This window comes from Rissa tridactyla, chromosome 2 (assembly GCF_028500815.1).
Source record: "Rissa tridactyla isolate bRisTri1 chromosome 2, bRisTri1.patW.cur.20221130, whole genome shotgun sequence".
NCBI lineage: Eukaryota > Metazoa > Chordata > Aves > Charadriiformes > Laridae > Rissa > Rissa tridactyla.
The window spans coordinates 93228062-93253852 of NC_071467.1; the positions used below are offsets into that span (position 1 = coordinate 93228062).

The following is a 25791-nucleotide window of genomic DNA, read 5'->3' on the forward strand; positions in this document are numbered from 1 at the left end:
GCTAGATGAGCCTCAGAGCATTGCAGAAGCTGTGTTTTAGGTAGTAATACCTTACACAGACCTTTGATGCAAGAGCAGACCTATGTCCTGGAACCAAGCACAAATTACAACTGGAAAGTGTAGCAGGCATTTGCACATCACCTACAAGATGACTGAATTTTCCCCCATCGAAGAAGTTGCACAGAATTTAGACCAGGCAGTTGAAATTAATTTTTCTAATGTACCTAGCCAAGTCTCAAAAAGTTTTGCAGTATTTCAGATCAAATATTTTGTAACTGATGAAAGCCACTGTAAACCCCCACAATGTGTTTTGATAGGCTGTGTTGGAACAACTCAATGCCCATTTCCAGCCTCCCCGCAAATGAGTTGGGGAGTTAGAAAGAACCAGCAAGCAGCTGTCAGGGCTTTGTTATAGACCAGAGGTAGAAGCTTCACCTGTAGGTTCCTGTAAGTGGACTTCTACTTTACAGAGATTAATCAGCTCCAAATAAAAATGTGAAATTTTAGATGATGCTCAAAGTGAGGAAGAAACCAGAGGATTTTTTTTCATGGCACAGCAGGAACTGTGGTTCCATGGGGGCTTCTCACTGAGAAAAAACTTTATGAAATGAGGGCTATGAAGGTTATGAAACCTCATGAGAGAAGCCTTATGAAATTCAACAAGGGCAAGTGTAGGGTGCTGCACCTGGGGAGGAATAACCCCATGCACCAGTACAGGTTGGGGGCTGACCTGCTGGAGGGCAGCTCAGTGGAAAGAGACCTGGGAGTCCTGGTGGACAACAGGATGACCATGAGCCAGCAATGTGCCCTTGTGGCCAAGAAGGCCAATGGCATCCTGGGGTGCATCAAGAAGAGTGTGGCCAGCAGGTCGAGGAAGGTCATCCTCCCCCTCTACTCTGCCTTGGTGAGGCCGCACCTGGAGTACTGTGTCCAGTTCTGGGCTCCCTGGCTCAAGAAGGACAGGGAACTGCTGGAGAGGGTACAGCAAAAGGCTACCAAGATGATTAGGGGACTGGAACACCTCTCTTATGAAGAAAGGCTGAGGGACTTGGGTCTTTTCAGTCTGGAAAAAAGACGGCTGAGGAGGGATCTTATCAATGCTTATAAATACTTAAAGGTTGGGTGTCAGGAGGATGGGGCCAGGCTCTTTTCAGTGGTGCCCAGCGACAGGACAAGAGGTAACGGGCACAAACTTTAGCATAGGAAGTTCCATCTAAACATGAGGAGGAACTTCCTTACTTTGAGGGTGGCAGAGCACTGGAACAGGCTACCCAGGGAGGTGGTGGAGTCTCCGTCTCTGGAGACATTCCAAACCCACCTGGACGCGTTCCTGTGCAACCTGCTCTAGGTGACCCTGCTGTGGCAGGGGGGTTGGACTAGATGATCTCCAGAGGTCCCTTCCAACCCCTGTCATTCTGTGATTCTGTGAAAATCTGTCCTCTTTGAGGAGAGAGGGCTTACAGTGTCTCTTGAGCTGGGATGAGATAGGCAAGATGGATGAGAAATCTCAGAGGTCAGCCAGGGTTGCAGTGATCCAGCACCAGACCTAGATCAAGAGGCCCATCCTTCAGCCTCCCAAAGTCTTGCCACTGCCACTGTACTCAGCAGAGGTTGCTTTTGCCCAGTAGCAGTGTCAAGAAGGCAAAATCATTGCTCCTGACTCTCTCAGTAGGGAACTCAAGTGGAGGATCCTCTGACTTAGCCTCCACAAGGGCATGTTCTCTTCACTTTTGTAAGCTGGAGGCACTGACCCAGGAGCACAGGCCTGTCAGGAGAACAAGTGATTGGCAGTCACTTGTCACTAGAGAAGCCAGGGAACTACAACCAGCCTGCTCCCTAGCACTTAGGAGTACAGCAGGTCCTCAACACTTGCTGACTGATTTCCAAAGGGGGATGACATGGCTGCCATGAAGTAGATTGGTTATGTCCAAAATAAAAAAAGAGAACATCCCTCTTCCTTACTTTGAGCAGTGCAAAATCCTGCCCTCAGACGTGTGAGCTAGGCTGCCAGGAACTGCTTTTTTCATAAGAAGAGGGAGGCAGGGTCTCCCCACTGCATTCCAGAGGACACTAGGAAAAGCAAATGCTGCATCTGTAAAGATAACTCGCCTTTGGGGTGCCTGCCAGCTGACAAATTCCCCTGCTCTATAGCGGCACATTCTAGTTAACACACAAACATTTTAGATCACTGTAAACACAAAGTCCTGAACCACCCAGTCCTCCAAAGCCAGATGTGCCCTTGAACCCACTCAGAGCTTGTCAGCTTCTACCGGGTAAGACAAGATACTCACCTTTTTGTCCCTGTAAATGACACCCTGGGGAACCAGAACTTTTCCTTTGCTTGCTGAGATACTGCTAAGAGGCCATAGGCATGAAAAACAATACCTTGCAACTTAATACCTGCACTCCTTTGCTTTCTTTTGTACTAAGTAAGAAAAATTCCGTTCCCAGACATGCAGCTCAGTGTAAGAGAGCATTATGCAGGGACCAATACACTGAAGAAAACAGCCTTAGCTCTAACCGACACTGGTAGCAGGTCCAGAATTCGGAGTGGAATCTCCTGATACCCAATAGAGTATCCTACCCTTACTAGCATTGTCTCTACCTGTAAGTAGAGGCACTGGACAGTTAATGACACAGAGAAAAAATGCTAGCAGGTTTGAAAACAACTATGCAAGTCTTACATGAATAGGGTTCCAGTTTTGCACTGAAAGTGTGCTTCTTGAATTCATTTTTTGTGACTCCTGTATAAAACACTATGTTGCCTGAAAGGTAGGTAGTAGCAGTGTAGGTGTTGCGACTTTTGTTCCTGAAAGTTATAGTGACTTTAAAGTCACTGCCAAGGACTGCCTTTTGCGCTTGGAACTCCATGTCAACATCCGTTTGTGGCTGATACGAGGTGCCTTGGGTAGTTTGCTTTTTAACGCCGTACATCACAGCAGTTTCAAGAGCCAGTCTCTCTTCCTCTGAGCCTAGAAATGAACGACAATCAAATTTAGAAAAGAAACAGGGGTACTGCATTAGCCCTCTCACTGATCCCAAGGGTGCATCTTCCATAGTTTGTGGTAGCTGAAATGAATAGATGAGGACAGTGAACCTTTCTGTGGTAATTAGGAGAACTTCACAGCTTCCAAGTGAGCTGGTGTTAAAGATTCAAGTCATATCAGATAAATTGAGGTAGCTTAATTGATATTAATGGAGCTACACTGATTTACCCTGTGCAAACATCTGGCCTGAGTAAGAAACGTCTAAACAGCTGTACAGAAAGCCTTGAATGGTTTTGAATGCTTTCATTTACTCCATGACTACCTTTTATTTTCACTGCAGCTTACTCAGTCCAAAGCATTTCTGAGTAGCAAAGTCTGTGCTCTCAAGGCATCTGCAGTGTTTCTGCAATGGAATTACAAATAAAGAGTTCCAGAGGGCAGTTTGGCAGCTTTTCATGAAGCTCCCTCATTGTCAGAGTTTTGTAAATCCACCATCCAAGATCTGACTGAGGTAAAACTACTTTGGCATGGTCCCACCCCATTTCAGGTTACCTTCTTGGAACTTGTACTCCTCAGTAATCTCCATCATTCCATCACGCCCAACTTCCTTGGTCACAATTAACTGCCCAACATGGGTTGTGTCAATATTTTCTATCACTTGGGTTCCATTCTTTGCCCTTCTTAAGTAAACAATATCACTATTCACCTATAAAATTAAATGAAAAAGAATCAAGATACGTGGAAGTAGAAAGCAAGGGAAGCCAGCCTAACTCCCCTCAAAACAATGACATGCTGACTGGAAGTCCCATTAATTACTCGTGTTGAAGTCCCATGCGTAAAATTAGTCATATGCTACAATAACGACTAGAGGCATTTTACTATTCGCAGCTCCAGAATGACAGACAGCGTAAACTTGAGTAGGCTACGGAGATACCGTTCAGATTTGGGGAGCACGATTACACATTCCTTGCACCAAAAAGCTTTAGACCACAGAGAGGGGAATTCTTCGTAGATAAAATATCTTTATTCTCTTCTGTCCTAAGCAATTCAATTCCTTCTGTCCTAATACAATTCAATTAGAGAGAGAGACTTGCTCTACAGCTACTGCAATTCTGGGCACACCAGCTCTGGTGGTGCAAGAGGTTAAAACTCCAGACCAGGCCCTCCCGCTCCTCATGGAGATATTTCCCTCTCAGATCTGCCAGTCAAACCACCCATGTGAGCTCTCCTTGACCCACTGCAGCCAAAATGAACACGGTAAGCAAGAACCTCTTTAAAATCACTGCAACCATTTTGACTGAAATAAGCAAGGGAACTTTAACATAAGCAGCTTTGCTGGCAAGCCTAAGAAGGCGGTAACAGCTAACAAGGGGTGAAGATGAGCAGCTAGAGCTAGTGACTCATTTGCCAGCACAGCTGGAATCTGGGATGGATAAACGACCACAGCCTGAAGTTTCATCTGACCCAGAGCAGCTTTTTCTGCTTATTACATTGGTGAGCAGAGATTAGAGAAATCTCTGTCATTCATTACAGCTGTATCACATCTACTAGCCTGCATGTCAAAATATAATTATGAGATTTTTCTTTGACGTGGAGTACATGTGAAGTAACTTCTAAGTCCATAAATTGCAGTGGAGCCCTATCTTCTATCTCACCTATGGTTCCACTGATATCACTCAACACACTAAAAATTTTCAAGTACGTACCTCAGCATAGACAAAAGGAGCATCAAATTGGAAGCAAACGTGACCGTGTTTAATGGCTTGAACCGAGGCTGGGCCACACCTGTACATACCTGTAGGGAGAAGACAGATACAATGAGAGATTAAATTAATTAAAAACCATGTCAAAATGTTATATTTTCTCAAAGAAAAAGAATTGTTGGGGTTTGGTGAACCCTTTTAATAGTTTACAGGAACTCCTGATGAAGAAGTGAAAAGCTTAAGTTACGTTGCCAGCCCTCTAAACAACACAGACTCAAGTCTGGAACTACTTAATGGTTCAGTACCTTTAGTCTCCATCTCTGTATGTCTCAAGTGCTTGAAATGTGGTTAAAGCTGGTTTTGCTCAAAGCAGATAATTTTTGAAGGGCTCAGTTATATCACAGGCTGAGAAAGATCTCACTGCAAATTTGCTAAGAATGTCTTTTAAGAACTGTAAAATTAAGGACTGGGAAGAAATAGCAGTGGCTTTTCACTTTTTCTTTCTTGCCTACCGCCTGCTCAGGAAGTTTACTAAGGGCTGCAGAAACTGGCTGATGTATAACGAATAAGAATTAATTTGATCAGGCTCCTCTGTAGGTTCTGTTAAATTTTAGAAGCCATCTATTGGCAACATCACTACATCTCTTCTGTACCAAGCAGGGCACTTCTCATGCAGGATTTGGTGCACTTGCATCATGAGCAGTGTTATAATAAGGACAGATTTATTTTAGAGCTCAAAACAAATCAGGAGAAGGCCTTCAGCCCAGGTGAGTGTGGTAATCTGGTGCAAGAACTTGTCGCTGGCCATATGGTGGCATTGGCTCAGCTCATTGTTTGCCACACAGAACCCAAGAATTGGAAAAAGAGCTAAGGAGGACTTCAAGGAATATTACCATCACTGGTTTCTTGGGGTGTCCCATCAACAACCTGCCACCCTCCAAAACCAACAGGAAGATCAGGTCTGGTCATCCAGGCTTCATTCCAGCAATGATAGTTCCTTAGACAAGAGATGAGACCAGAATATTAAATTCTTAGAAAGAAGTATACAGACCAAAACAAACCTGTGTATTTATGTCCTGCCATTGCTTCAATAACAACATTTGCCAATTTAGGGGTCAAAAAGTTGATTCTTTTTAGAGAATAGATTTTTTGGTCTAAAAGTTTGGTACCTATCTATTAAAACCTGAAGGCCACAATCTTTCATTGTAGTTTATTGACTGCAAGTTGAAGAAGCTTTTGGATTTGTCTACTGTGTTCTGAATGTAAATGTCTTTGAGAACACTTTCCAGTGCTTGGAGATTGTTGGGGTTGCTTTTGAAGAGCTACACAAACTACAATCCCTTTCCAGGCAGACACCTCCACTTCAGTCTGTCTGCTAAAGCAAGCTTTGAATCTTCTTCAAGCCACTGAACTTGGTCTGCTTTGTAACTATTAAGACTGAAGCTTTGGTGCCTCTTCTGAAGAGATTTCAGGATCAACTCCATAACGTACAGCATGTAGCTTTGTTTTCATGGCTCAAAACAAACATGCTTAGCTGTTTTCCAAGTTTGTTGAGAAAAAGACCCTGTATATGCTTTATAAGACTATCCTCATTCTGAATTCCTTATAAGGTCTTCCCAGTCTATCATGCCAATCAGGGAGGTCAGATGTCCTAGAACCCACCCCAGCCACTGGGAGAGTATGCTGAAAGGCGAATTTCTGAGAGCGGTTCATCTAGGCGCTCAGCATTGTAATGCCCTCACTTGGCTGGATGCTCAGGAAAAGCAAAAAACGCTACAGCACCATCACAGTCTGCCCAGGATGTTTCAACGATGAACAGAAAAGACAGACAAATCTTGTAACTTCCCGCAATGCTACCGGCGCTCAAGGGAGAGCACAACCAAGAAAAAAAAGACAATCTAGGAAGAAGGTCTTGCAGTAAAGCCAGCAAAGTGTTTTAATTTCTTTACTGCAAAAAAATAAAAGAAGAAAGAAGTAGAGAAAGGGGCAATTTTGCTTGCAAATTATACATATCCTCCAGCAGATATGAATAAAATTACATCTGCGTAGCTGCTGATACAGCCCCTAGTACATGCAATGATATTAGCAACCAAAATGGGGATTGTTAAACTCTGACCATTTCATTAATAATAGGTGAAAACCAGCCATGGAGCAGAGTCGGGAGGATCTGAGACTTGTCTAACAAGACATTTCAAAGTGGAAATGAAAGCTTGGATCAGGGTAAAACTTGTCAGTTAGGAGAGTTAATGAAGCAGCACTACAGAAAAAGGAATTATTCAAGGAAAATGACGCACACTCAGAGAATTTTTGATGCTGCTGAGAGTAGTCAATGCTGAATCATGCTCGCAGAGCTTTGTTGAGGGCTACCAAAGATTGGGGACATAATTTGTGGTAGCTGAGATTTTGAAAACTGTTATGTCAACATGTGAGAGAGACAATCCCTGCCCTGAAACCTTCACTGGTTCACTTTGAATCAAACTCAGATGTGTCATTGGCTTTGTGTTCTGTGAAAGAACCCGAAGAGCAGGCAGGAGGGAAGGATGATAAAACCAAAGGGGGGATAACAGTGTGGAAAATGGCAGGTCTGCTTCAATTCTGTAACTAGGTAATGCGTTTTTTCTACATTTTTTCTCCATTCATCCTAGGGGACAGGACCTTTCTTACTGGTTTCTACTGGTGTAGTGTTGGGCGCACCAGGATGGCAATTTCTTTAGGTTAGCTGCCGTGCAAATATCAAATACACTTAAGGATATTGAATGTGAATGGACAGAAAGACATTGCTTATAAAGCACATGAGCATTAAGGAAAGGAGGATGAGGGGAACATTTGCCTCTTCAAAATGTAGCAGAAACTTCTCTCCGGTAGAAGTGAGCAGAGCTGAGGAGCTGGCTCCGCAGCCATAATTTGTTAAACTGATTCTGTAGTTTTTGTATTCTACAGCAAGTCCAAGACATTAAAGAAAGCAAGAATGGCTACACAGATCAATGTTGTGACCATTAAATATTTACAGAGATAATTACGAATAGACTAAACAAAGCAATGGGGAAATAAATAAAAGATGACCAGGTGGGTTTTATGCCTGGAAGACAATTTAAGAAGGGTACTTCATATTGCTTATGAGACAGGCACATGCTGGAACCAGCTGCTGCCCTTTCATTAGCTAATAAGCTCAGGCATTGGGGTTGAGAGAGGCACTGATAACCTTAGTGAGAAATTAGAGAAAAGTGAGCTGGAAGTGAATGTGAGAGCAGAGGTCTCAGAAGGGCTTTCTCCATGGGCCTGGCCATGGATGAACCCTCGTGGGGCTGTGGGACTTCGAGCAAGTTTCTGCTGAGGTACTGACATCGGTCTGCTTGGACCTCACAGTAGGAGTGAGTCTTGATTCCCATCCAAGAGAAATATTCTTTAAGTGTCTTTATATCATCATTAAGAAAGACAAGGAGAACAAAGTGAGGGGACGGAGGCAGTACTGATGGGCCCAAATCCGGCCAGCTTTATAAAAATAACTTTTTGCAAAGTCTGTGTAATTCTGTATATGTGTTTTTTTGTTGTTGTTGTTTCCTATCCTGAGGGAGAAGATGATCTTTAATAAAAATAAGTAAATGTCAGATAACATTCAGGGGGAGCCCCACACTCAGAGATTGATTGGACTAAAAATTCTGGCTCCAAGTATCCCTGAAGTCTGAGAGAATTTAAAATCTAGACAGATCAGCTCCAGCAGTACAAGGCAATAGAAATAATATATTAATAAAGAAAAAGAGCTTTGCTTCCAGTTTTTAGGACATTATAAATAAAAGTGAGAAATACATTTAAAAAAATCATTATAAATACCTTGATCTTGTCCTCTTAAAAAAAAAAAGAAAGAAATAAAAGAGACATTAAAAATAAAATCAAGGTTAAGACATAAGCCATTTAAAGTCGGCATGTGGGCTACCATGGAGTGTTACAGAGTAATGAAGAGAAAGGACACAGAGGAGAAATGAAAAAAGGTGTGTAATATATTAAGTCATGCCCAAAGGGTTATGTGCACCATGTACTAATAAATGCACCAGGAGAATAAAAGGATGAACATGGCAGTTTGAAAAGTAATCAAGCCAAAGAATAGCAAATGTAAGATGGGAGGATGAGATGCTGGTGTGAAGTTGCATATGGATTTCAGTGGAGCTGGTGGTCTGGCCCTGCTCCAAAAGAATAAAAAAAAAACAGGACTGAATCAAGAAGTCTTGGGAAACAGCTGGGAAGTGGAGAGGTAAGGAAATAAACAGAAATATCAAAAGTGGGTGAGAGCTGTTTCACGGATCAGGTTAGAAAAAGGGGAGAAGAAGAAGAGATGAGATGGTGACAAGTCTGAAGCACAACAATAATCCATTACTGGGTATATATGGACTGAGCAGTGGGGCAGCCAGTCACTGGGTCTTGTTTCACATGATTTATAGGCAGAGGAGTTTCAGAAGAGTGACTGTTCCTTCACATCTCTGTGAGCTGTAGAAGGACCAATGCCATAAGACGTACTGAGGTCCTGCTGCCACATACACTAGATGCAGCTTAGAAAACTGGGAAGCCCCAAGGATTCTAACAGGATTGAACAAAGCAAATAGCAGGACTACAACCCTGGACTTCAGGAGAGTAGGCTTTGCCCTGTTTAACGTTCTGCTTGGAAGAATCCCATGGGAGGCAGCACTGGACAGAAAGATAGGTCTAGGAGAGCTGGTTGTTTTTCAAGGGTCACCTTCTCCAAGCCTAAGAATGGTCCATCCCTATGTGCAGGAAATCAACTGACAGTGGAACAAGGCCGTATGGTAAACAAGGTGGTCCCAACTAAACTCAAACATAAAAAAAAGTACATAAGCAGTGGAAGCAGGGACAGGTGACCAGGAGGAATACAGAGACACTGTCTGAGCATGCAGGGACAGGTTTAGGAGAGCCAAAACTCAGATCAAATGGGGTATGTCAAGGGATGTGAAGAGCAATAAGAAAGGTAAGTACATCAGTATCAGAAGGAAGACTATGGAAAACACGGGTCTCATGCTGAATGGAGCGGAAGACCTGGTGACCAAGGACTAAGAAAAGGCCAAAGTATTCAGTGTCTTCTTTGCTTTGTTTTTTACTGCTAAATTTTGCCCTCAGAAACCACAGCCCCTGAGACCAGTGTAGAAGTTTGGAGTAATGACAATTTATCATCTGTAGAGTCAGAACAAGAGGAGGAATATACAAACAAACTGGACACAAAGAAGTCCAATGGATCTGATGGGATAGACCCAAAAGTGCTGAGGGATCTGGCTGACGTCATTTTAAGATCACTCATATCTATCTTGGAAAGGTCGTGGAGACTGGGTAAAGTTCCTGAGGACTGGAAGAAAGCAAGTATCGCTCCTTTCTTCAAGAAAGAGAAGGAGTACCCAGAGAACTACAAACTTATCAGCCTCACCTTGATCCCTGGGGACATTTCTTCTTGCCAACATTTCCAAGCATATTAAGGACAAGGTGATTGGCAGTAGACAGCATGGATTTACAAGGGGCCAGCCATGCCTGACCAATCTGACAAGCTTTCTCTGATGAGACGAATGACTGAATGGGCAAGGGGAGATCAGTGCATGGGGCTTGTTTTCTCGTTTGACTTTAGCACCATCTCCCAGCACATCCTCATAGATAAACCATTGAAGTATAGACGAGATAAGTGGACAGTAAGATGTACTGAAAACTGACTGAACTGGTGGGATCAGAGGACTGTGATCAGTGGCGTGAACTCCAGCTGGAGCCTAGTCACTAGGTGTGTACCCCAGGGGTTGACACTGGGTCCGATACTGTTTAACATTTTCATTAATCACCTGGATGATGATAACTATTATGCCCTCAGCAAGTTTCCTGATACAGAAAACTGGAAGGAATGGCTGATGGACGAGAAGCTGTACATGAGGAGAGGCTGAGACAACTGGCACCATTCAGCCTAGAGATAGGAATGCTCAACAGGATCTTATCCATGTGTGTAAACACCTGGTTAGGGAGTTGGGGGAAAGAAAATAAAGCAAGACTCTTCTCAGCAGCCCCCCATGACAGGACAAGAAGCAACGGGCACAAATTGTAACACAGTAAACTCTCTCTGAACATCAGGAAACAGATTTTTACTTCCAGTCTCAACCATTCTGTGATGTTGTGTTACAAGCTTCCGATGTAAATGAACCTAGTTGTTTTCCTTAGATTCCCTCTTGGTAGCAGATGATGAAAGTCACATAAAAGAGGTTACAGCATCAGGTTCAGTCATTTCCTCCACCACAGAATGGGTTTGTTACAGTTTTAATACAAAGACTTCCAGAGATTCTGCTGTTAATGAAACATGCTGATGAGCAGCTATGCTGATGAGTTGACGATACCATTGACACAAATCAGGTATATTAACACTGAATAGGACAAGTATCTCCTGAATATAGGAATACAGAGGTCACATTCCCTGCTTCGCTCTAAGGAGGAGAAGCTTGAGGCCAAATAACCTCACATAATTTCTGCGGAACAGAGCATATAATCAATATATGCTACACTTCTCCTGTCAGACAGGAGACAGGAAGAGTTCAAAGAGCGAGTTAGAGATCTGCCTTCTCCAAAAGAATATGTAGACTCCATTTCTTGTTCCTAGGGAGTTTTCTTTTTACAAATCTGGCAAGAGCATTTCAGTAACTTGTTTCTTTTTCAGCTGAACTGGATTTGTTTTGGAAAGTACCTACTTGCGACAATGACTGCATGTACACAATGTAAAACCAGCCTACAAATACGGGAACTTGGCAGAAGCAGAACAAGAAGGGTGTTTTTCTATAGATATTGAGGTATCCTGTTGAGCCCGGATCCAGACTGATGGAAGTGCCCGTCCCACCCCTTTCCATTTGAGAAATGACCTGGCCCTGAGGACCACAAACGTATTCCAGCTCTCCTCCAGTGTGCTTAAATGTGCACTGTATGGTAACATTAGTAATGGGCTCCCCTAGGCTTTGTCTCCTTACATGACAAGGACTTCATATTGGTCAGCCTAGTAACAACCCATTCATTCTGTTTTACATCCACTAGCAGTGTTTAATGCACAGAGAAATAAATAAACCACAGGCATTGCTGTTATGTTTTTTCTACTTATATGGTTGACATATTAAAGGCAGTTGCTAGGAGAACTCACCAGACAGAGTCTTTTGTGGTGGTGGTGTCCACTTTCCCTTCGTCATCCAGAAAGAAGTCCAACTGTAAATTGGCGTTGTTGTCATGGGCAGAAGAATAGTTGGTAATGAGTCTTGCAGGTATCCCCAAGCATCTCAGAACTGTGGCAAAGAGACAAGTGCGATGAGAATGACAAATATGAAGACTGTGGATGACAGGATGAGTAGAGAGAAACTATTAATAACTAGAATAAAATGGGAAAATTCAGTCAAATCAACCCAAATAATTCCTCCTATCTGTCTTTATATAGAATATGTTAAATATTTTATTTGGTCCTAAAATGATGAGCATTCAAGATGTGTAAGGGTACAATGGTTATAACCTAAGCAGCTGATTACCAATACTTTTAGAATAGTCTTGCAAAGTGAACAAACTGTAGCTTTTCAGGGCAAATCTGGGTGCAATGGGTCAACTGCATGACCAAATGTGGTATAAAGAAAAATAAGTTTGAGCTTGCAAGAAATGCAAAGTATATTAAGTCTCCTAGTATCAGTAACCCAGGAGAATCATGAGTCTGTGCTAAAAAGAAAATTAATAGAAAGTATCTCCTTCTGGTTGATTTGGAGCTTTCCTGTTTGACATCTGCCGTCAGAAGGGATTTGGAGAACACAAAGAATAAAGCAGAAAATTATTGTTAACAAGGGGAAAAGCTGCATTATTTGCAAGTGAAATGTCAGAGTTAGAGAGCCTGAACAAAATGCATTACATAACTTGTATTGATTGCTAAGTAACAGTATTCTGGAGTCAATAGTGACTTCCCATAAAGGATCTTAAAAGGAGGATAAAAAAAAAAAGATAGCCCCTACCCCTAAATCTCAGATCATCACAATGTAGCACTGATGGCTCTCCTTCCCATTTGACAAATGGTAAATTTGGGAAATGTGGAAATGCTATAGCTACATCTGAAGTACAGTAGTGCCTCATTAAGCTTCTGTGTTTGTGGTGCACCCTGGCTGATAAATAGGCATGGAGCCTGAGGGGAGAGTGGGGCTGCAGGGTGACCATCGTCTCAGCTTCTCCAGCTGAAATAATTTGTGTCTTAGCCAAAAAAAGTTCCTGTTTTCCAATTCAGGAGCCAACAATGTTCTGCATAAAACAGAGGGGCATTTTTGGAAAGGGAAAACATTTTTATTGAAAAAATGTTTTTATTTAAAAATAGTACCGATGCTGCAATGTTGAACAGCCCTTGCTTCTACTGCTGGGTTTTGTATATTCATTAGTGTCACTACTGTGATTCCCAATAAAGTGTAAGACTGCACATTCATTTCAAGTTCCTGGATGACAAATTACCTGGATGCATCCAATACCATATGTACCTATTGATTAAACTTAATTCAAGTGCCCTCCCAGGCTTCCAGCACATGAGCCATCAGGGCTCATTGAAAATAATTTGTCTGACAATTTCAAGATTAATGACCATTTTTCAGAATGTTTTAGCATTTTTAACAGATGACTATCCAGAGTGTACAACATAGTAACCTTGGAAAGCTGGACTGGTCACAATGGTAAAATACTGTCAACTGAGAAAGACTCAAAATCAGCTCAAAACAAGCTTTTTATCTGTGTGCGGCTGTTTGGACCTTTGCTGTCCTCTCTGTGCAGTGGTCAGCAGCTGTATGTGTCAGTGGCTACGTGCCAGATCAGCCACTGGACAACATTTTCATTTCATAATGTTCAACAAACTTTATACTTCAGCAATCCTTGCAGTACAAAGTGGCAGGTCTCTGACTTCACTACCTTAGTCAGCAAACCGAGTCTAGTTTTGCCCCAGATAAATACGCCTCTCCGTTTAACTCAGCAGGCTCTGGGCCTCTGCTGCGTTGCCCCAGTTTCGCAGTGGCCTGCAGGCAAAATACGGCGAAGCAGTGATTCGGGGCCAGTGCAGGGGGAACGTAGGAGAGCTGGTGAGACGAAGCAACAGTCAGAGGAGACAAGGTGGCCCGTGGAAGCTGCTGCGAGGAATTGCAACCATAGGAAACATTTGCAAGAGCCTTTTTGAACCCATTGCGTTGTGCAAAGGCTGAGGATCATCAAGTACAGACCATGCGACCTCAGGCAGTGAAGTGAAGGAACCTCTCAGGTTCTTTGGATGTGAGTGATTGTTCATTATCCCACTGCACCAGGAATAAAATGAACCACTTCATGTGTCAAAGGACAGAGCACTTGCTAGCATCTCTCCAAATCAAAACAGGAACCTCTCCAGATACATGAAAGAGAAGCTGCATTCCCCGATGCAGCTGTGAGAAACACGTTCCAGCAGTAGGCTAGGTGGTCACAAGACAGCTTTATTTCCGAGGTCCTTACTGTTTTGAATAGCTTTTGAACTACCTCAGGTAACCAAATTGAGTTATGAAATTCAATTATCTAGACTGGAGGAAAGTTATGTACAAAATGAAACATAAACATACAGAACAGGAAAAAATAAAGTGAAAACACAGAGATGTCCAGGGCTGCCTGGGGGTGAAGAACTAGTCTTGTAACTTGTCATTAATTATTCAATTTCCATATTTGCTGCAGAAGACAGGTGACTAATATCCTTCATTTTTGATAGAAGTATAATGTAAAGAGAAGTATAATGCTATTCCTTGAGACAGCAACGTGTGACAGTATTGAATCAGGTGAAAAAGCAAAAGGTTTCACAGAGAGTTTTTCTGTAATTTCCTTTCAATGTCTTAAATACAAGGACCAAAAATTAGACCTTCATCTGTGGCTGAAAAGTACTTGATAAAAAGTAGGCTCCAAGCCTGCAGAAATACTCATTTTATCTCCCTAGTCCTAAGCTGATCTGGTCCCCCCTAGTTTGATACTTAAATGCATGTGTTGCAAGTGCCTCTAAGGAAGATCATCTGGGTTTAAGACATTTTTAGTTTCTGTTCTGCTTCTTCTATTGGCCAGTGCCATAAGCATAGGAATGGCTTTACTGGCTCTACATTGGCACTTGACAAGGGCATTGTTTCCAAATGTCTGGTCCCCATCATCTGTATAATGCACATTTTTTATACTCACAGAGCCCTCCTTGACTCATAATATGCTGCAGTGTGTTCCAGTGTATTAGTTCCTCTGGGATGCTGCTGTTAGCAAGTGCTAGACAGTAAAAAAAATGGGAGCAATCCAACACTGAGACAATGCATGTCAATTTTGCTAGGAACAATCCTTGGTAGGTGAGATTTGGCCTTTCTGGAGCAGAAACACCATCACATATCCCGTACTGGGTAATAGTTTCATGTTGTAGGTCTAGATAACAAGCCCCCTGTTCATCTCAGATTTCCTAACAGAAATGTGGAATGTGCCAAAAGACTAACTTTCTCTCTCTCAAACATACCCTCCTGAGTGACTGAATAGATTTTACTGAACCAATAAATAGTTAACAGAATTGTGTGGAAGAGCAGTCGAGCTGAAGGAGACGCCAAAGGTTTATTTAAAGAGCATCTATTTTAGCCATGTATTTTTAAGTATCCCTACCATTTACTCCTGAACACCATAGAGCCAGGAAGTATTTTAGTTAGTTTAACCTGAAAGCTCTCTCTGTTATGCAAGAACCACATAGCAATGTGGAGCTTTTCTCATGGATACCTACATGTGTTGAAGACACCAGCAAAGACCCAGCACTGGCCATATCGCACGGGTTGCTTAGAACTGTAATACTCCAAAAGAATGTCCGCGCTTCCCGTCCAGGCAGAAGGTGGGACCCCGTTAGTGTACGTATTGTCCCAGGATCCAGCAATCACACCATTATCATCCCTGGAGTTGATCTAAAGACAAAGGAAATGAGCATTAGGAATGTCAGAGACAGAATAATACAGTGCTCTTTAACCCAGCAGATAAAGATAGGATGGGAGAGACTGAATATAGCTAAGTTTAGGCTAGAAGTAAGACAGAAATGTTTAATTATGAAGGTAGGAGATGAATAGAACAATCTTGCTAAGGGCCATGGATTCTCCATCGCTGAACAATTTTGAATGAATGTCAGACACTTAAAAATAATGGTGAAATTAAATCACCACACTGAGTATCCATGATGCTAATTTAGTAAGTTTTATTAACATTAAACATTCTTACTGCTATGTATTTTTACTAAACATGGTCAGTTATACACTGAGAAGCAACCCTCAGAAATATTAAGCTGGATTCTTTCTTAACATGTCTTTTTTTCTGTCTGTATCGGTCCAGAGATTTTAATAAAATCACTCCTGATTTACAGTGGATTGAGAGGAGAACGAGTCCACTGTTATTTTTAGAGTAGAAACTAATTTCTTCGGTCCAGCACACATGAAAACGAGAAGGAATTTGCTGTGTAAGTTTTCCCCTGGTAAGATTATACAAAGCAAGAAGTTTTGCTGACTAATGGCTATACTGATAGACATTAACGAGCAATACAGCTCCTAGCTGCAATTTGAACCAAACCAGTTGAGGCTCTGCAAAACGCTCATTCTCTTTGTACCTTTTAATTATGCTAATGTGGAACAGCCACATGCCAGCCAAATAAATCACAATTCTCATTTAAAAGCTTTTGGCTGGATTAACTACTGTTTTATAATTAGAAAATCGACTTTCTGTGAACCCTAGGACTGAATAAAGATAAGTATTTAAAGTCATAACCTAAGGGTTAAGGGGTTGTGTCCGTCTCCCTGTTGTGGGAAACATGCCAAGAAAAGAGGCATTTCAAGGACAGGGCAGTGTGTTGATCTTCAGGCTCTCCTCTGGCTGTAAAGAGAGGAAAAAAGCGGTGACTCTACCTGCTCTGCAATGTCAGGAAGCCTCAGAAGGATCCCAGCATGGGGGCACCTCCTCAGATGTGCTCAGCTCTACCACGTTTCAACTTGAGGAAGATTGAGGGTAAGGAACACAGGTGGGATATCAACACTTCTTGGACACTTCTTACAGAGGTCCAGATTTCAGATGGCCAAAACTCCCACCCAGCTATGGCCTAATCCTGCAGATTAGACCTAAAGTCCATTGACTTCTGGATTTCCAGTGGTGAATTTCATCTCCCTAAAATGACTGAGTGGCTCAAACCCTAAGTAATATCCAACCCCTCTTTGCGTTCATAAACTTTGCACTATCCTGGCCTTAGGGCTACCGTGGTACCTGCACGAGGGATCCTTTACATCTACTAGCCCAGTGAAGAGGGAACCACATTCAATCCTTACTTCTATCTGAAGGTCTGAAGCCATATTTCTAATGTCTGCAATGAAAGCACTAACCAAAAGGTTAAAAGAGAAAAAAAAGTGGGGGTGTTCTCAATACTTCTTGCTGAAGCTATTCTATTTAACACGATGCTATGCAAGATTCAGCGTGTGACACCGAGGCTGGAGATCCCATTTCAATGTCATCTAAGACAAAGAGCTCATTCTCTTAAAGCCTGGGCAAATGCTGTAACAAGTGGGCTAAAAGATCATCCATGTCCAGCAGCCATGTTTTGTGGACAGTCTATTTTAGTAGATGACTTGGTAGAACATCTAATGACACTAGCTCGATAACTAGAATATTATTCTGGAAAGCAGAAAGCATCAGTTCAGACCTCTATAAGGCAGATGAGAGGACTCGGCCTCTGCATTCCACATCCTGCATGAATCTCCCACCTTGAATATTAGAGATGGGGCTGCTTTTGCACCCACAGCATGACTCCTGGTGCCTAGCAGATGGAAAGAATGGAAATGTGGAAAGTTTTCTCCTTACTCTTTGCTTCTGGTTATTTTAGGTACTTCCATTCTGAACATGATAACTTTTGTGGACCCCGTGTTTAAGAGAACAGCTCTCGTGGTGTTTCCTTCTGGGGCCAAGGTAGCACACATAAGTGTTCTCAGCCCGACTAGGCCATTCAGGGATTAAAAATCAGACACAGTAACACCCACCATTGCAGTGTCTTAAGACCGTGTTGAGGTTAGTGCTGGAGTCCACATAAAGTCTCTCAGTTCTCCACCCCAAATTCCATCCATCATGCTGCCTTACATGGACATGGCAGAAATACCTTTCTCAATTGTCTCAGCTACCAGAAAGTGAGCACAGTGTCAAAAGAAATTTTATCATGCCTAGAGTGCAACATCTAAGAGTGGTTTTCCTACCAGTGAGGTACCATTCTCAGGAAAAGGCAATGAGCCAACATAAGTATTTCACCTTTACCAGAGTGAAACAAAATGCCAGACCCAAGAGGTCAGAATGGACAATTGATCTGGCACCTGTTGGAGTGAGCACATCAGGGAATGAGGGCCAGTTAAATGAGACTGTCTTTGATTTACGAGTCGCTTCTGATACATATTAGGCATCTATTACATACCACTGCAGAGGCAACACGGCAGATTTTGATTGGGTTTCCACGCCCAGAGAGTTCCAGTTCTGCCTTGTCCATGAGGAACAGGCAAGCATCCAGAATGTTTTCTTCAAACTAGATAAAAAAAAAAAAAAAGGAAACAGAGGGAAAATTGAGTCACTTTTTAATCTGGAAAGCAAAGGAAAAGTTATTTTTCATTGTTGTTGTAATAACCAATCAGCATCAAAATTAGCTGGTCAAGTCAAAGTTGTGAGTTTAAAAATACAAGTTTTATTCTAGAATGATTGCCCACATATAGCAAAAAAAATGTGAGAGGCTGTGAGGGAAAAGAGTGTGTCATTTTCAATTCTATCTCAGTCCAGTTTCCAGAAGGTTAAAATGACAACACAACCTTTCCGACAGGACATAAAATTTTAAGTGCTAACAAGTATATAATAGGAAGATATTGTAATAATAACTACAAGAAGCTAGTCTGCTCGCGAAGGACTTCATGTCCTTCACAGATTCCAGACCTGTTAATTTCAGGACTTCTCTGACACAGCCAGTGCAATGCTGGGAAGTTGAACAATAAATGGTTTGCTAAAGTTAATTTGAAGACACTTACATTTTAAAATTATTTTTTAAATACGTTTAAAATTGACAAGACAAAAGCTGATTATATGGATTAGTCCTGGTCTATGAAACTTAGACATCAAAAATACCAAGTGACCTAAAGTAGTCTTCTTCAAAAATAGAGTGAAAAGGTACAGTTTCTTCGATCCAGCATGAACAAGCACAAGAATGAATTGAGGGCAGAGGTGCCTAAATAGACCAGAAACCATTTGTCACAGAACTTGCCCTGTGATGTATTTCATTTTCCTTAGGAGAAACTGCATAGCAAAGGAAAATACCTCTGTCCCCTGGAAAACAGCAGGAGACAGGGACACACACGCTAATGAAACAAATATCTTCTAGATTCACTGAAAACACAATCTTATATTAATATTCAAGGCTATGACAGAAACTCCACAGAGATCATCCCCTTGTCACGTTACGCTTTATGTTCTACGTTTGCATCATTAAAGGTATGATTCAGGCTAACAGGATTTTTGCTCTCATGTTGCTACTAGAGATGGATTGGTTTTGCAGCTGTCCCGAGCTTGGCTTAGGGCTCCTTGACAGATGAAGGTAATCTGAGTTTTGCCTCCTGAAGAAAGTGAGCAAGATCCCAGAACAAGCTGCTGCTTCAGCAGCTCAGGGAGTGGCAGCGGAGAGAGAAGGGTGAGACCAGAGAGCTGAAAAGGAAGCCCTGAACAGCCAAGACTGCTGCCGATGCCACAGGGAAGATGGGAGGGATGGTGGTGAAATCCCAGGGAGCCCACGTACCCTTTGGCCTCTCCCTTACAGGCAGCAGCTGAGCTCTGGCATAAGCCAAGAAAGCAGAGGCACCACCGTTTTTCACCACCCTCAGACATTTCTTTCCCAAGGAAAGTCCTCTCTTTGCCCCTGCCTCGAGCCTGCCTGGCTCTCATCGCTCAGGGTACCCCCGCAGTACGAATCCTCTTCAGCAAACACCTCTCTCATCATCACCCACACTTGCACTGAACTATTTCCTGAGTGAACATCTGGAGCAGATGTTCACTACGAAGTACCACTTTACAGTCTGAGCAAAACTGAATTAATGGTGTTTGGGCAAGAAGGGAAAGAGGGGGTCAGTGTTCTGAGGGACCTACTTCCAATATGGTCCAGTCTCTCCAGTCCACTCCACTCGTATGTGATGCAAATAACCTCAGGTGAATGACCATGCTATGGAGACCTTCTCTCCCAGGGAGAATCCTCACAACAGACAATGTAAACTCTGGGCCCTCATAGCCGTCCTTCCTGCTTCAAGTTCCCTTTTCTTCTGGTCTGGTCCAATGATTTATCACTTTCAACAGGATCAAAATCTGCTTTCTGCACTTCAAGTCATCTGCAGTGCCTAAGACCTGAGTTAAATCAATAAGAAGTTTACCCTGCAAATTAAGTCTTTCTCATCTATGGTTTATGAGACACTGTCAATCTTGCCAGCAGATACTGGAAGAATAAAGAGGAAAGAAATTGCTATCAGGGCTGTTGCCTTCCACCTTAGCATTTACGAAATGACATGAATGCCTGTGGAATAACTGGATTAACAGGAGAAGAGATATAGGACAAGCTGTAAAGTCTGACTGCCTTACACTACTGCAGTAGTGTAGGATGCAGAGTAGCCTTAACTCTAAAGCCAGTTTTGCCCTTCTTCAATATCCAGAGGTTTAAAAACATTAAATCAAACTAAATCAGTTCCCTGCTCTCAATCTTGGCATGAAAATACTAAGTGGAGGGAAGTGGAATAGAAACATAGCACTTGTAAGGCTGGACAGCCCTGAAATGTCAGAGGAACTGGAGCAGCAGCGGGCAGCCAGGACGGGAGAGTGAACTTGGGACAGGAGCAGGTTGTCTACTCAACACAAGCGGAAATGGAAATAAACCAAAAGCAGAACGAAGGAACCTTGGCAGAGCCACCTGGTAAAGACTACAGACAGAAAACAAGGCATGAAAACACATAGAGGCAAAGGGGTTCTTCCTACACACAGACGTGTACTGTGTTACAGAGCAACACATTTAGTCAGGCTGGCCTTCATGGGCATTCTCTTTTCATGCTAACCTGTTTCTAGTAGATGACCTTCCAGTTAAATCAAAGTAAGAGGGCCTGTATCACCTTTTGCACTGGTTGAATGAGGACTGTATTTCTTACAGTCAGTTGCAAGCAGATCTGATCTCGCGTTGCCTGATCTGACCAAATGCACGTGCTGTAAAATTACATTTGCACAGTGGGCTGCAAAGCTAATGCAGCTCGATGCGTGGACAGGAGACAACTCACAATGGCAACAAGAACTCTATGCCCACCTGTTTTATTTTATTTTTCTCAGAAAAAAAGCAACGTTAAATGTTCAATACGGCATCCAACTTCTGACATTTCTCAGATAGAGAATTCCTATGCACCTACATTTCTTCCAAAGCCAAATTTCCCCTGAATCCCCTGTGGGCTTTTCTGAGTGACTGGCTATTTACGCTTTCTTAGAAGAAAAGAATCACAGTCACGTTACAAAGAATACCTCCATCCTCATTCATTACAGCCATGTTTCAACCGGTCTGTTGTTTTTTCTTCCTCGTTCCATTTTTCTTGCCTTTCCTCCTCTCATGTTGACGTTGCTTATTAAAGAGAGCAACTGCGAGAATCATCTCCCACTAGTAACCCAGTTTTGAACTGTATGTTTTTTTTCAATTTGCAACCTGAGTTAAAGCTTCCAGCTGCCATTGTTCAAAGCAAATTTTTAGCCTAAGAATATTACCATGCATAATTCTATCTGTATTTTTGTATATGACCATATACCTTTCACTTCTATGACTGTATGTGGCCTTATGCTTTTCACTTACACTGTTGTACAGGGCTATATGTCATAAATACACGATGCATACTTCTATGATATATGCATAATATAGGCCTTGCTGCTCCTATTTTTACTTGCTCACAGAAATGCTCTTCTTAACATCCAGGATTGCTGAAAATGAGGGAGATGCTTGTCTTAATGCTTGGAAATTGTCAGGGTAAGATCAAGAACATCAAGTCCTCCATCTTACTGAAAGCGAGGGAACCAGAAGAATATTTCTCCATTGCTGTGCAGTTTGAGATATCTGTTACACCCATATAAAATGATCGATTCCTTTAAAACTGTTGGCTTGGGCCCCCTTAGGTGCAGCTGCCACACTCAGTTTTCACACAGGCAAGTGACAGCAAAAGGTGCACCACAGCACAGTGTGGAAATCATGTCCTCCAATTTCACACAACACAGGAATGAAAGTACATGACAAAGGGAGATGGAACAGCCCTAACCTCCCAGCCAGAACTACCTCCTAGCAAAACCAAATAAATAATGCAGTTTCTCAAGGGAGGTTGGTGTTTGTGTCAGGAAGATGCCAGATTTGCAGAATATAAGCACCTCAGGCCAAGCCACCATAGGCCATAAATTTAGCATCTTAGGACATAAATCCAGCACCTGGTTTAAGCAGCACCGTCCACCTCCAGCCACTCATTCCCCTTTCTCCCTCCCCCTCACATCTGTCAAGGAGTGTATCCCAAATGTGGGAACAGAGCAAGCCCGAAAAATAACCCAGGGGAAGAAAAAAAAGGAAAATAAAAAATCAAGGAGATGCTTATTCAGCTAGATCAGCTCTCCAGTCTGATTCGCTGCACAGCTGCACAAGCACTTGCAGGGGGAAAGAAGGGCCAGGAGGGGGCATTTTTGGTCAACTTAAATGCACACCCAGCTTTGGCCTCAGGATCTGGTTCCACATCTCTTCTATCAGAGGCACCATCGGTTTATGGAATTCCTCCCCCCCTCCACCTTGTTTAAAGGTTATATTTAGCTCAATCAGGATGACAGTCAGACCCCGCAAACAACAGTGATGGCACAACCAAAGGAATGGTGCAGAGGCAGGAACTCCCTAAGGCAGTGCTGCTGCAGGAAAAAAGATGAAATTGTACCCTTAAATAAAGAAACAAGAGAGAGGTGAGTTCAAAGAGCTCTCCAGGGCAGGCACACTGGCAACACATCCCGCTCAAGCTTGGAGATTGTCTTTAGCTGAGGGAAAGAAAGCAAAGCAAGAAGGCCTCTTCTGCAAGGCTGCGCTGGGGTGGTGCCACGAAAACTGAATGGATCTGTCATCATAGCATTAGGGGAATACTTCAATACTTTCTTAATTATGCTGTTGTGAAAATCCAGGAGGTGAGATGAGCAGAGTTCACCATGTCCAATAACTGTCCATTGGAGCCCCTCTGAGTGACACCTTAGGGTTAGTTTTGCTCGTTTTAATTCTGCTCGTTAATGCCTTTCCCCCCATTCTCACACGACAATTTAACTCTTTCCTCCCGTAGGGATTTTCAGGCTCGTTAGTGTTTACAAAAAGATTTAGGTAAAATAGACAAGCAAGCACTAAGAGTCTGTTGTTACTGAAGGCACACCAATTGCACGCATCAGGCTGGAAGGGGGGGCTTTCCCCAGGCTGCAAGAGGCCACCGGAGATTGGTGTCGGAAAGTCCCCAGGCAGCAAAGGGAGAGGTTCCCCCCTTTGTCACTGTGGCAAGGAAATTGAAAACTCTGGGATTAAATCACAGTTTGCCATAGGAACCCTGTGGCAAACTGACCACCCCACACCCCATACCCCTGAGCAGATGAGAATAATTTCCACGGAGTTGCTAGGACAAAAAAGAGTCAAAACACAATACAATTTATTGCTGAAAAAAGTGAAAAAAATAATCTCTCTACTCTTTCACCAAATCGACTTGATCCTGAAGCAGCAATAACATAGCAGCAAAAATACCACTGCACTGTGGTAATCTCAGCTAATGATTGTAACTTTCAACGGGAAGCGTCTTAGTATCTGAAATATGCCCCGAAAACAAGATCTTTAAATATTAGCTATTATAACATTGCTTTTCTGGATTAGGCATATACCCACTTCATACAATTTTAAAATTATGCCCCTTGTTTTTTCTGAAGGAGAGACCAATAATGCACTCCACAGCCCACAGTCTCAACCACAGCCTGGTGCCAATTAAACTCATTTGCTGTCCTGCTGGGAGCAGCCAGAGAAGGTCTAAATAGCTCACCTGACCGTAACTCCAGCTTCTTAATTTTATGTCATTGATGTTTCCATGGAAAACAATACCAACATCATTCAGGACGTATTCTTCCCTTTCCTTCTCGTCATCCAGATACACGGCATCCTCTGCACCAGTTTACCGAAAATAAATGTTAACACGGTCACTTAAGTTTTTATATAGGACAGATAAAAATTCTTAGCATGTAATACAGTCATCTTTGATGAAAAGTACCCCTCTCCCATCAAACAAAGCATTACTTGCTTCAACAGAGCACAAAAATAAGGAGGTAGTGACCCCAGTTAGGAATATGGTACACAAAAGCATGCAAGATGCAAAAATGCTGACAACTCCTGCCTGTTTTCTCAGGATCTGTAAAGTATGATTAAAATGTCACATCTTATCAAGAATTTTATGATTACTGTGTACCACAAATTTAAAAGTTGGAGCACCATGACGCAACTCGCATCCGTACAAACAGATCAAAGAACAATTTCAAACCTATTAATGTTAATGGAAAACAGCTCAAGTCAAGAGATCTAAAGAAAAATCTGTAGCGCATTAAAAAAACTGGAATACAATTTTTATAGTGTATTAACAGCAGGGTTTGATTGCTTTTTCTGTACATAAGTTATAGACTGGAGTCCCCCTTCCCCATGTAACTTGACTGCCCAGCTGATATGAGGAGAAATTCAAAGGGTATATCCAGATTGGTCTTATACCAGCATATGTGTGGCCCCTCACCCTGCAAGCATGATTCACATATGTAAATAACCCATCATTAATATTCATAAATAAACCTGAGTGATGTGAAACTATTCAGAAGTTCACAGGTAAGTACGAAGCACGTTATGATTCTGTGATGCTAGAACAGTTGAGGATTTCTTTCCTGTGCCAAAGTTTGTATTTTCAGACTAAGAGATACAGCTTAACAATTAATGGTGTGGGAATTAATCAATTTGAGGAAATCAGTAACGTGGTACCAGATAGCAAATTAAAGGGAAGCAATAACCTCTGATAGCTTGATATGGGCGACTGCAAAACTACCACTCAGCACTGCCATAGTGGATTTCTTCAGCATCCCACTACAAATTACTAGAGGCTCATTTCACTTTTAAAAGCTTTTAAAGATTTGTTGTATTTTGTTGAAATGCAAATCAGATTTGTACTTCCTTGTAAACCTCATCCTCAAAAGCTTCTTTGCCCATAAAACTGCAGTTTGGATGAAAATAAGCTAAAATCTGAGCCCTCTGAAAAAAAAAATGGTGGCAAAACTCACACTGGTTTCAGCTAGGTGAAGGGTTTTGCTAGTCTACACACCTGACCCTGCTGGAAGTTTTGTTTTCTCTGAAGAGATATTTAAATCTCTATGTCTACACATGCAGAAGGAATTACCCATAGGTATGTAACATAACGACCTCCACACTGGTGTGCAAGGAATGATAGGGAAGCAGGTGTCAGATGTAAGAAACCGTTATCTCATTTGAGGAGACCAGCGCTTGCCATTACGCTTTTGACAGGGTTGCTGTACAGCCTCTGCAGACTACATCTGAATCCGAGCAAGCGGAGAAGCGGCAGGTTTTATCGGGGTTTCCCTAAGGTGGGCAGCTCTGAGACCTGCATTTGCATTTGGCGGGATGGTGGTATTCACTCGGCTTCTAAGGGTTGGATCATCAAGAATTATCTTCCTAGGGCTGTCACTACCCATGACCTAGCCAAACTGCACACAGGCACAAAGTGGAAGATTACGTGTTGTTTATATTCAGAGGCTACCAGGTGAAAGAGAACATTAAAACTTGACAGAGAATCAAAAAGCTGTCGTCATTTATCCCAGCAGGGACTCTCACACTTATGAAACTGTATTATATGACTTTTTTGAGGTCCAACGCCCAGCTCTAGACAAGTTCTGCATAACCTCCCACCAAAAATGTTGCAGATGTTACACATCACGTAGGCTCTGTTTCATTAGGCCGG

General features: G+C 42.5%; 1 protein-coding gene across 4 annotated transcripts in view; it reads right to left on the minus strand.

The window, feature by feature from the left end:
- Window positions 1–25791, minus strand: part of F13A1 (coagulation factor XIII A chain) — an 83783-nt gene that overhangs the window by 11677 nt on the left and 46315 nt on the right. For all 4 annotated transcript variants that reach the window (XM_054191116.1, XM_054191115.1, XM_054191117.1 and 1 more), the window contains 8 exons: window positions 23827–23945; window positions 18165–18272; window positions 15465–15639; window positions 11850–11988; window positions 5584–5687; window positions 4694–4782; window positions 3540–3693; window positions 2685–2972 (listed from right to left, as the gene is read on the minus strand). In XM_054191116.1, the coding sequence (XP_054047091.1) occupies window positions 2685–2972; window positions 3540–3693; window positions 4694–4782; window positions 5584–5687; window positions 11850–11988; window positions 15465–15639; window positions 18165–18272; window positions 23827–23945 (1176 nt within the window). The remainder of the gene's footprint in view (window positions 1–2684; window positions 2973–3539; window positions 3694–4693; window positions 4783–5583; window positions 5688–11849; window positions 11989–15464; window positions 15640–18164; window positions 18273–23826; window positions 23946–25791) is intronic.